Source organism: Eulemur rufifrons, chromosome 2 (assembly GCF_041146395.1).
Source record: "Eulemur rufifrons isolate Redbay chromosome 2, OSU_ERuf_1, whole genome shotgun sequence".
NCBI lineage: Eukaryota > Metazoa > Chordata > Mammalia > Primates > Lemuridae > Eulemur > Eulemur rufifrons.
Window position 1 is genome coordinate 85,405,310 of NC_090984.1, and position 12,751 is coordinate 85,418,060.

The 12,751-nt window shown below is 35.0% G+C and overlaps 1 protein-coding gene across 1 annotated transcript in view; it reads right to left on the minus strand.

Moving 5' to 3' along the window:
• Positions 1 to 1,320: 1,320 nt before the first annotated feature.
• Positions 1,321 to 12,751, minus strand: part of DLGAP5 (DLG associated protein 5) — a 43,442-nt gene continuing 32,011 nt past the window's right edge. The window contains exons 14-19 of the mRNA XM_069464966.1: positions 10,892 to 11,111; positions 8,399 to 8,591; positions 5,970 to 6,030; positions 5,083 to 5,329; positions 4,191 to 4,240; positions 1,321 to 1,696 (exon numbers count right to left, since the gene is read on the minus strand). Of these exons, the coding sequence (XP_069321067.1) occupies positions 1,556 to 1,696; positions 4,191 to 4,240; positions 5,083 to 5,329; positions 5,970 to 6,030; positions 8,399 to 8,591; positions 10,892 to 11,111 (912 nt within the window). The 3' untranslated portion in view covers positions 1,321 to 1,555. The remainder of the gene's footprint in view (positions 1,697 to 4,190; positions 4,241 to 5,082; positions 5,330 to 5,969; positions 6,031 to 8,398; positions 8,592 to 10,891; positions 11,112 to 12,751) is intronic.

Below are 12,751 nucleotides of genomic sequence, written 5' to 3' on the forward strand. Positions count from 1 at the left end.
CTAACATTGTCTTATTTTTAATTTGCTTTATTTTTGAGGGGCAAACAATTGTTTTATTGTTGTATTGCATATTGCTTTGTATAGACTGTTAAGTCTTGGTTTACTTTATACCAATCTTATAGGTTTCCTGGCCCTAGGCCCTTAGAAACCCTTTTATGTATATTTCTTTTTTTTCCTACATGGCTTATTTGAATTATTCATTAATTGGCTATTAAAGCTACATTTATCTTTTGGTAAAACTAGGCATTCTGAGAACATTCTTCTATGCCAGTACCTCACATAGCCTTCTAACAGCTCACATGGATTTCATAATAAATACCATCTTTTCCACAAGCCTAGCATATCTTCCTCCGACAACAAAAGATGTGTTTTCTTTCCTTATTTGAAAGCTCCTAATCTTAAAGGGATATCCATAAAGTTCCCGCTTGTTTAGTGAAGGCCTCCAACCCTCAAATTCATTTTCAGACAAATAACTGAACCCAGATCTGGTTAAAAGCTTTACCTACTCTGAGTCTTCTTGGTGCTCTGTTATACTGATGGCTCTGTCTTCTGCAATCCTATAGTTAAGATTTTTATAAAAGAGAAAATATTTTGAACATACTGTGTTATGATACCATTATTTTTTAAAATTATTATTATTTTGAGACAGAATCTCGCTCTGTTGCCCAGGCTAGAGTGCCATGGCATCAGCCTAGCTCACAGCAACCTCAAACTTCTGGGCTCAAACGATCCTTCTGCCTCAGCCTCCCAAGTAGCCGGGACTACAGGCGCTCGCCACCATGCCCAGCTAATTTTTTGTTTCTATTTTTAGTTGGCTGGCTAATGTTTTCTACTTTTAGTAGAGACAGGGTCTCACTCTTGCTCAGGCTACTCTCCAACTCCTGCCCTCAAGCGATCCTCCCTCCACAGCCTCCCAGAGTGATAAGATTACAGGCATGAGCTACCTCGCCTTGGCCTGTTACGATCTTTTCAAGAGAAAAAGGCATTTCTTTTAATCACTGTTGGCCATATCAAGAGGAAAATAAAAAGGAAAGGATTTAATGGACACCTCTAATAATTTAACCATTTGACACTGCAGCATATAAACTGATTTCAGAATCCAGAAAGCTCATCTAAAGACACTCAGTATACCCTCTAAAATGCAGTACCCAAAACTGTTCAGTACCAACAAATTTAGGAGTTCAAACTAAGAATAAAGTGAAAAGGATGCAAATAATTCTGTCAAAGTTTACTATATTTCAATTACACTAAAGAACGTTTATAAGCTCTAAGTAAGTGTACTTAGCTTTAGGCTTATACATTTCAAACAAGAGAGCAAGGCACGGTACATTTTTTATTCTGCATGGTTAATGTACAAAATATCCCCACTTCCCCTGAGAAAGAATATCATAATCTAAAAGACACTTTGATGAACACTGAATATTAAAAACATTATATGATACTATATAAGTGAATTGAAGTGAACACAAACACATATTCTCCAAATTTTCAATAGTCTAAGAATATATCACAGCATTGATAATATGAAGAAAGATGTTTGGATTTATTTTTAAATTCAAAATTCCTCTGGTTGTTCTCCACAGGGAAGGCTTAGAGGTGAAAAGGTAATCAGGTTACTACCAAAGGAAATGTGTCTGGAATGTTCTTGATATCTCCCCTCCAGTTGAGCGAATGGATTACTGCAGTTTAGGCCTGGCTAGAAAACAAATTCATAGAAGTCACCATCAAGAGTTTCACCAATTAAATCTTCAACATTGCTAGTTAATAGTGGATTAATTAATAACATAAATAACATTTTCCCTATATAAAATAAAATTATTAACAATGATAGTGTTACTTTCCAGCAGATCTAATTTCAAATAACAATTTTAATTGAAAAGGTATATTAAGAATACATGGCTAAAAGTATGATTAATCTGTAAGTGGATTTAAGCAGCACACACAGAATAAATAAAATCAAGGCCACTTATTCAGATTCCACAAATCCCATACCATATAATAGCACTTAGTAGGCCTTTTACTAGAGCATGATCCCACTGGGATCCTTTTCTTTTTCCCTGCCTCAAGCCTTACTTCAGGTTCAAACGATGCTATCGGGCAAGCAATAATTTGGGCCTAGGCCAGGCGCAGTGGCTCATTCCTGTAATCCTAGCACTCTGGGAGGTCGAGGCGAGAGGATCGCTTGAGGTCAGGAGTTCGCGACCAGCCTGAGCAAGAGCGAGAGCTCGTCTCTACTAAAAAATAGAAAGAAATTATCTGGACAACTAAAAAAAATATATAGAAAAAATTAGCCAGGCGTGGTGGCACATGCCTGTAGTCCCAGCTACTCGGGAGGCTGAGGCAGAAGGATTGCTTAAGCCCTGGAGTTTGAGGTTGCTGTGCGCTAGGCTGATGCCACGGCACTCTAGCCCCGGGCAACAAAGCAAGACTCTGTCTCAAAAAAAAAATTTTTTTTAATTAAAATAAATAAATAAATAAATAAAGAATTTTGGCCTAAAATATACAGGTGCACCTATAAAAAATATCAAAAATATCTGAACTCTAATATTTATGGAAGTAGAAAAAAAATCACAAGACTAAAACTACAAGGTATTAAGATTTACCAACAAGATTAACTGTGACACACTTTTATTCATGTTACTAATATATCAAAACCAAAATATTATGATTCATTTCTAGATTTACCTATAATATCATATATTCTCAGAACCCATCATTCAGAGTACAGATCTGAGAACAGGATTGAATCAGGTTTACATAAATTGGCCTTAGGCTGAAAGCCCTGATATTCTAGATATTAGTTTACGATTAAAGAAGGCTAAGACCAAGAAAGAATGGTATGTAGGTCACAGCAACACACTTCATTCTGCTCCTGAGACACAGAGCAGCCCAAAGCCTGACCATGAAGGAGGCAGCTTTGAAAGAGAATGGACCCAAGATATACAAGGGTCCTTAAGGACTTCATGGCTTAAGGAAGCCAAGTATTTGCCAGGCTTAATGAAGTTAACAAAACTTGTTGCTGTTTGATCCTATACTTGCTTTAATGAATTTCTTATATTCTGAAATCAAAGATTAACAAACCAAAGCCATTTCCTGACCCATTTTAGTAGTTACTCCTGGAAAAATTCAACGTAAGGCTATAAACCAGGGGTGTTGACCCTGACTACACATTAGAATCACCCAATGAAGGAAAAAATGAAAAACCCTTCTCCAGATCATTGAAATAAAAATGTCTGGGGTAGAGCTGAAACCAATGCTATAAATGCTCAGTAGGTAGGAAATAAAGTATTTCATTTATGCCACAGTGCCAGCATCAATGATATGAATCAGACAGCTCTAATTAATGAGGAATTTACAATTAATAAGGGAATTAGATTTCCTGAAATATTTTAGGAATATAATATATTCATGTTATACTCTTAATAAGAGATTAAATGTATGTATCTCTCCCATTGAGATTAACATGGGAGAGATGAGAGCTTCCACAAGAAGGCTTCACAGAAAGGTTAATGTTTGAACTAGATTTAGAGGCAAGAGGTTACCAAAAATAGAGTTTGAGAAGCTTCCAAATAAAATAGCAGAACAGGTACAATGAACACTATCTGGGTGATGGGCACACTTATAACCCTGACTCAAGCATTATAAAAGTGATCCTTATAACCAAAAATATTTGTACCCACATAATACTTTGAAATTAAAAAAAATAATCACCCCCCAATAGCAGAATATAAATAATCTAAAAGAATTTACAATGAAAATAACCAATGGTGACTAAAGTTGGAATAGACATTTTCTCTCCAACTGTATGCTTCAGAAGGGCAGAAATCTTGCCTTTTATTTTTCTGGCATCACTTAGAAATACCTATAGCATAATCCTAGCCACATATTAGATGTTCAGGCATCCAACTAATTTGTCATAAAAAATTGGATACATAAACAATATAGGGAAACAGGTCTTCAGGGTTTAATACTAAAACCGTACTATATTTTAAAATATATAAACATGGAAATTGTTTCTCCATTTTTTGAAAAATGATGAATAGATTTCAGAGTAAGCAAAACAGTAACAAGATATAAATTTTAAACTTTATACAAATAGAAAAGTAATATTCATTTTATAAAATAAATCTAGAATATAAAGGAACTTGTCAAATTAAGTGAAATTAATGTGAATTAAGTGAAAAACTTACTGAATCAAGAAGGTGGCATTCAGTAGTGAGACTTTTGTTATCAAATAGTACTGAAAAACAAGAAAAATGTTTAATTTTAAAGAATATTCTTATATTCAAAGGTTATTAAAAATGGACAAAGCCTTGAAAAATATGAAAAGCTCCACATATCAAATGCTAAGACAAAAATATAGATCATTTTATGCTATAACATTTTTTAAAATGTAGTTATGTTTCTTGGTAAGAGTCTTATCCTTAATTTCAGTATACAGTCTTCCGTAAACTAATCTCATGCTTATACCATTAAAGGTAGCCAAAAGATGTTGATGAAGAACAGCTGGAGGACATTAAATATCTGGCCAAGGTTATAATGTTTTGCTTTACCTTAGGCCCCAGCTAGACCAGCACTACAGAATAGCAGATGAAAATAGCAGATGAAACTGACACACATTACAACAAAAATATAAGAGCCATTTACTATCACAGAACAATCACAATAAAGTAGGTAGGAGTAGGCATTAGGGAAGAAAAATACGATATTTTGAAGAAAGATTTGGCATTATGTGTTGCAAAAAAGGAGAACTAAAAAAAAAATATGAGGGAAACGTTTCTAATTCATTGTCTTCATTAACAATGATGGATCCCATAGTTAGGTCTAATGTAAAATGCTCCTTATACCCAATGTGGATTAATATTTGCTGTTGATTTTTATTTAGGTCTCCCTCAAGGTTTAGGGTGAAGAATGGGGTATACAACACAAAATTTTTTATAAGATATTTACCGTGAGTGTCCAATTTTTCAACCTCCATTTTTAGAAACTGGTACTCAGATGTATTTATGATAATCTATACCTTACTTAATCCAAGTTCATTCTTTAATAAAGACTCATTTAAATATATTTAAAATATCTCACCTGACTGAGAAATTTTAGTTTCTTCTTCTTGTGAGACATTATTCTGTGATGGTATATTTTTTTCAGGGCTACTCATCAAAACATCATGTGATGTAATTGAAGAATTTAGTTCCATTCCCTCCACAACATCTGAAATTTCTTCTTTTTTGTTAGTATTAATATCATCTGCTACTCCACCAGCAAGAAGAGGCAAACTCATTCTTTCACTGGATAAATAAGCCATCTCAAAGTTTATCTTATTTTCATCCTGGCAGTAAAAATAGCATTACATTTAATTAGCAATTTAATTATTTGGAATAAGTAAAAAAGGTGTTATTAATATAAGAAAAACAGAAAAATGACATTCTGAACACAAGCTAAAGAACATTATAAATCCTACTGCCTTGCTTCTTGAACAATTAGTTCAGATTATATAGAAATAGTATGATTGAAGGCAAGTTTCTCAGCAAGTGTCTATACTTCAGCTCAGGGATTGGCAAACATTTTCTGTGAAGGACTAAGTAGTAAACATTTATGTTTATGAGCTATAGGGTCTCTGTCATAACTACTCAACTCTATTTTTGTGTTGTAAGCATAGCCAAATATGATACATATACAAATGAACATGGCTATGTTACAATAAAACTTGATTTACAAAAATAGGGGCCAAAGTTTGCTTATCTCTGCTCTATTTCACTAGTCCCATATTCATCCTGATGTGAGTTGAAGAATATGAAATGGCACTATGATTTCAAACAACCTAAAGGCCATTGAAACAAGAACTATCATTCTATATGATTGATTTAGATTTCCAGTGGAAATTCTGGAGGTTATTTATGGAGTAACTATATATAATGATACAAACACATGATATACTGGGCTATCTACCACACTATAATAGGACTTACATGGTTCACTTCAATTAAATCTTGTAATCCAGGACACTGAGCATCTTCTACTATGTTGTTCCTGAAAAAGAAAAAAAAAAAGCATTATACTCAGATCATTAAACATATTATTATCTTTTGACTTATGCTTTGAGCCTGTCTTTGAATGGAAGGAATTAGTGTAGAAATGGGTCAAAGGTGGAGGGTGGAGCAAGATCAGGCCTGATCCGGGTAGATTGGTTTTGTTTCTTTCTTTTTTTTTTTTTTTTTATCCTTTTTTTCTTTGCCTCTAGATATGATGCCTTAAGAAAGATAGATTGGTTTTGGACTATAGCTACCACAGATGGCCTTTACAAACTAAATGCATTCTTCCCTAGAAAGCTCACAAGTCTGTTATCATGCTGGTCAGTCAGGCTAATGTGGCCCCACAAGCAATACTTTAAATCTCAGACAAATCCAGAGGCACATACCTAGAGAAAGGTCAAGATGAAGCCGACTTCTGGAGATAGAAGCAACAACCCAATTATTGTATAGCTGGAATTGACTACATTTACTTGTTAGTTATATCATAAAGTACACTAACCCTGATGTTCTTGTATTTTATTAGAAATATCTATCTCAACCTCTTCCAAGTTGCTTTTTTTTTTTAAAATATACTCTATTTTTCTAGTTTCAGTTTTGCCTTTATTGCATAAAGTGGCTTATTTGTAAGATACTCTTTCAGGACAATTTTTGGGAAACCAGTAAACATTTTTAAAGAGTACTTTAAATATGACTCAACTCAAATATGCAATTATGACTCAAATGCAATTATGGATCTTCTTAGTACAAGATACCAAACTATAGGATATAGAAAGTAAAGTAACTACCATTTAAGAAAGGACAATAAATTGGTATTTTATAACCCCAAATTTCTAAAACATCTAAAATGCTTTAGTCCCCATAAAGAGTAAATATACTCTGCTTTATACTTAAAATTAAAAATTTTAAAACTCATTCCATAAAATATTTAAATGTTTAAGAACAAAAACTTTCATTTACCTTCACTATTTTATTTCATAGGGTCTTCCTTTCTTCCCTCCCTTATTTATTTATTTATTTATTTATTTATTTGTATAGCCTCATTTGCCGTAATGGCTAAATATTCAATACTGTCTCATCTCCAGATTAGCAATAAACCCAACAGCCTTCTCTTAGGACCAGAATATAATGTTATTTCCTACTTACTTTAAAGTATCTTTCTGAGAGGTGCAGTGGCTCACACCTGTAATCCTAGCACTCTGGGAGGCCAAGGCAGGAGGATTACTTGAGCTCAGGAGTTCAAGACCAGTCTGAGCAAGAGCAAGACCCCATCTCTTCCAAAAATAGAAAAATTAGTCAGGCAATGTTGCATGCGGCTGAGGTGGGAGGATCGCTTGAGCCCAGGAATTTGAGGTTGCTGTGAGCTATGATGATGCCACTGTACTCTAGCCAGGGTGACAGAGTAAGACTCTGTCTCAAAAATAAACAAATAATTAATTAATTAAAAAATATATATCTTTTTCCTACCAGATTTGCTATGCATTTATGTTCCACAAACAAGGACTCTTATGTAACTTTGGCACATTCCTGCAGAGGCAGTACAGTATAATGCAAGAAGCATCCAGTTTCAACAATAAGCTGAATTTGGGTAAATTACTAATTTTTCAAGTTCTTACACTTGAAAATATGAGGATCTAGTACCTCATAGAGTTGTTGGGAAGATTAAATGAGACGACAGTAATAAAAACCCAGAACCACATCTGGGTTAATAATTGTTCAGTACATAATAGTTGTTCAGTACACATTAACTCTGCCATCTGTTAAGATGGCAATCTCAAGGAACTTTCTATAAAGGCTGGTGGTACAAAATGTCTATCTTTCAATAATCCTGGGGGGAGGCATTAGCATTGCTGTTTTGTAGATGATGAAAGTGAAGTTAAGAGAGTTAATTAATATGCCCCAAAGTTGCATAGCTAGTAAGTCATAGAGCTGTTTTGAGCTCAGATCTGTCAAGCACAGAAGGATACCATATTGCTTCTTCTTAGGTGCTGCAGAATTTACTTTGCCCATCCAAATGTGACCATTTACCACCTGAAATCTCTCTCTCTTTTTTTAATGAGATGGGGTCTTGCTAACGTTGCCCAGGCTGATCTTGAACTCCTGGCCTCAAGTGATCCTCCTGCCTTAGCCTCCCAAGTACCTGGGATTACAGGGTGAACCACTGCAACTGGCTACCAAGCTGAAATCTTAAGTCTCAGTTTCCTCATTTATAAAAAGGATTGCCTATGTTACGTATTGCCGACGTTACAGGGATATTGTGAAAATTTAATTTAAAAAATCTGTCTGGAATATTTTACTGGCTTAACAATCTGAAATGGCATTTAATGTTAGCATCTGTTAAAACTCTTAATAACATGTTAAAGAAATACCTTCTTTCAGGAATATTTGAAAACAAAGTCTTCTTATCATCACATTCATTTTTGATATTCTGAGGATCAGGATTCTCTGATGATGTAGTTTGTCTTATGAGGCCCATGGCATCCCTGTTTTGAGACACAGCTTTGCTGATAGCCTTAGGTGTTCTAAGTCTTTGAGAAGGACGTTCAGAAGAGATAGAAAGTCCTGGAAGATGAAAGAAATCGCTTCAATACCAAAAAGTTCTTTCATTAACTTTTCATTATAAATAGGAAGACAATGCAAATCCTACCAACTAGCCTCTTTTTCCTATCAAATAATGTCTGTTAAAGACAAATACCTGGGACTTCCAGTTAAAGATAGTATTGAACACACACATTAGACCCTGCTCCCTTTTGACATTCCATTATTATAACATTAACAGATAATCTTAAAAGGCAGAAGAACTATTCAAGGACAAAGGAACCTAAAGAGAAAATAAGAAAAACATTTTGGAAGCTGTAATGTGGAGTGGTGAGTAGGATATTACTTAGCAGACCCAAGAAAATGAATCCTAAGCCACCAATCAGGAAAGATGAGAATCAACCCAATTTCTACACAGAACCCCTCAAAAGAATTGGTAGCTCCAAGTATCTCAGGAAGTGGAGATGAAAAGGAAGCTAAAAATAGGAGGACTGGTTCAAAGTCAGTTTAAACAACAATTAGAGCTCAGATTCCTTTCCTTATTCTGCACAGCAGAGCAACTGTCAACATCCCCTCCATACCACCAGAAACAGAAAACTAGAGATTTTTTCCTGAAGAAGGTAAAACAGAGGATCTCTGGTTTAGGCAATATCAGGTACAGTTGAGAGATTAGGATACTGTATGGAAAATAAGGGGAGTGCGTTAATATTTACAAATAAACTGTTGAGATACTCAGCTTTCTTCCCCGACATGGCTCCTGAAATGCTGGTAGCCAGAACTATAACTTTCAGGCAGCAGATAGGAAGTATCTACTCTGGGGAATCTGAGTAGCCTATGAGAAAAGACTTAAATGTACTGATGTGTAGGTTCCCAGCAAAATGGCATAGCTAACTTCATCCTGGAGTAAAGGCCGTACCCATGTGCACAGAGCTTCTAGCCAGCTTCTTAGTGCCCCATTCTTAAGTATGAACAGACAGTGAAGGATCGCCAGGTTCCTGAGGAAACCCTCTAATACAAGAGATAGAAACCAAAAACAAATAGATGAACGTATCTTGAAACAAACACTGACTATTGGGAGGGGGTATAAAAGCTAACATTAATATCCATAGAAAGAGACTGCAATTATGAAATAAGTGCAAAATGCTATAAAATGGAATGTTCAGAGAATGAGACAGAGTTCTTGGGAAAATGATAGCCAGAATGAAAATTGAGGAAGTCTCCCAGGAAGTAGAAGAAAACAGTAAGTCCAGCAAAGAAAGATAAAGTCTATCAGAAGAAAAATATGTGTTTCTGGAAAAAAAGATCAAACTTTGTTTAGAGAGAGATGGTAAACAACAAAAGACTCCAGTAAGAATTAAAAGTGGTTGCCTCTAGGGACTGGCAAGTGGAATGAGAGGGGCTTCTTGGTGGACTAGGCTTTTTAATAAGCCTTACATAAACTATGTGCTTTATATTATAACTAAGGCTCAATTTTAAAAGATCAATTTGTGCCATAAACTTTAATCTCCCTATCTACAAGGACTGAGTTGGGTACATGAAAGAACAGAGAGTGATGAGCTCATAGCTGTGAAAACCACTAGGGTCCTTGAGAAGTAGCAAGGGGCCATGTTAGTAGTGGGGGGACAATTCCAGGATATGGCCTATAAATAAATAATTTCAATTGAGATAAATTCAATCTACTAAAAGTAGTCTGTGAAAAATAGCTATTGAAAAATACAGAGTTAGAAAATCATAAGAATGACTTCCTGAAGTATTAAAAACTACTTTTACTGGAATATTTTAAAATTGGGAAATTAGTACATGTACTACCTTTTAAAAACATTTGAGCAAAAGTTTGAATACAAATGAAAATAAAGCAAAATTCACTTCCATAAGCTTTATTTTACAGTATAGCTAGAGAAGTTATATGATGGTTTGATGCCCGAGTTTCCTTTGCATCTTAAATTCTAACCCAACTTCTAACTGACCAGGAAAAAAAAAAAAAAAAAAAAAAAAAATCACTCTACTTCTCATGCTCATGATTTCTCTTACCTCTTGGAAGCCTGTGACCTTCCTCATAGATTTCAGGGTTATGTGGTAATAACAAATGTGTAATCACTTAGAAAATATGAAAGCAATTTTAGAAGACATATCATACTTAAACTAATCTAATCGTACCCATCAAAATGTGATTTGGATATGTGAGTGAGCACATAGTCTGTTTTCTAGAAATCACAGAGAACTTGTATCTTTTCATGGGAAAACTACTTTTCACCTTTTATATAAAACTCTCATCCACCCCACATCTTTATTTTAAGTAGTCAAAACTCACAAAAAAAACTAACCTGAGAATGATTTAATGGGACTTTCAACTCTGAAAAATCCAGCATCGAACACTATTTTATCAACTTCCTTTGGTATTATAGAGGCTGCTGCCTCAGCATGTTCTTCCTGTTTAATTTTCTCTCTCATTGCATTTTTTATGGCAGCTAGGCGATTTCTAGCTGCAATTCTTCCACTATCATCCTGTTTTGGTTTACTCGCTATACCTGAGACAATTTTTTTCTGTAAAGAGAAATTTACAATCATTAGAGCTGCTTATTGACATCTTATAGAAAAACACAATATATACAATTTTTGTCAATTAAAATTTATTTTTAAAAAGAAAAATATATAAAATATACATAAGATATTTCACATATTCATCATGTATTTATCAAGTTTCTAGTATATGCTAAAAATTCTAAGCTTAAGAAGGAAAAGGAGGCCGGGTGCGGTGGCTCATGCCTATAATCCTAGCACTCTGGGAGGCCGAGACAGGTGGATTGCTCGAGGTCAGGAGTTCGAGACCAGCCTGAGCAAGAGCGGAGACCGTGTCTCTACTAAAAATAGAAAGAAATTATCTGGCCAACTAAAAACATATATAGAAAAATGTAGCCGGGCATGGTGGCACATGCCTGTAGTCCCAGCTATTCGGGAGGCTGAGGCAGTAGGATCGCTTAAAGCCCAAGAGTTTGAGGTTGCTGTGAGCTAGGCTGACGCCACGGCACTCACTCTAGCCCAGGTAACAGAGAGAGACTCTGTCTCAAAAAAAAAAAAAAAATTTAAAAATGAAAAAACAAAAAGAAAAAAAAAATTAAAAAAAAAAAAAAAAGGAAAAGGACAAAGTTCCTGCCCTCAAGAAGTTTGCAGCTCAGTGGAAGAACCAAACAAGGAATGTAAGAAGGATAAATGTCATGTTAGAGATATGTTCAAAAGGCTATAGGATATCACAAGGATGACACTTAAACCAATCTTCAGAGACATCAGGAAAGGGTTATAGGAAGTAGCACATAAGCTGAAATCACAGTTAGTGAGACTAAGATGGGGTGAGCAAAGGGCTAGCTAGAGAGAATAGCATGTTTGCAAAGCCAGAAACGAAAGAAAGCATAGAGGAGTTGGCAGGAGATAAGCAACAGCTAGATTATAAAATCTCTTGTATGTAATAGCTTTAATGAACTACATTTATACAGAGGACAAAGGAATAGAAAGTTATTGGTGAGTTTTAAGCAAGAGATTAACATTATCAAATTTGTGTTTTAGAGAGATCACCTTAGCAACAGCCTGGAGAATGGACTAGAAGGGTTACAGGCCAATCAGGAAAGAGACTACTGTAACAATACTGGAAAAAATGAGGGTAGACTAAGGAGGAAGAGTAGGGAGAAAGTGAACAGGTTCAAGAGATATTAAAGAGGTAGAATTGAGAGGACTTAACTGATCTACTGGATGTGTGTGGGGGGTGGCAGTGGTGAAATAGAGAATGGAAAGGATCTAAAGAGACACTCTATTTTGAACACCTGGTCATATCTGGTTTCTATTTTGACACATGGTAATACCATTCTTTGAGACGGGGAAAAATTGGTGTGTGTAGACATAATTTCAGTTTGGGATATATTGATTTGTAAGGTATACTGAGTCATGATATATAGAATTAGAGCTTAGCAGTAAGTGTGGTTTGAAATACAGATTTGGGAATCATAGAGTGGGCAAAATTGTACAGGAAGAATATGGAAGGAGAGAAGTGAGTTAAGGTAGGAGTTCTAAATATCAAAAAAGATAAAGGGAAAAATATACTTGCAAACACGACTGAAGAATGTGCAAAGAGATAAGAGGAAAGTTAGCAGAAGAAGGGGTAGATTGTATTTAATACTGCAGAAGGGTTAGAT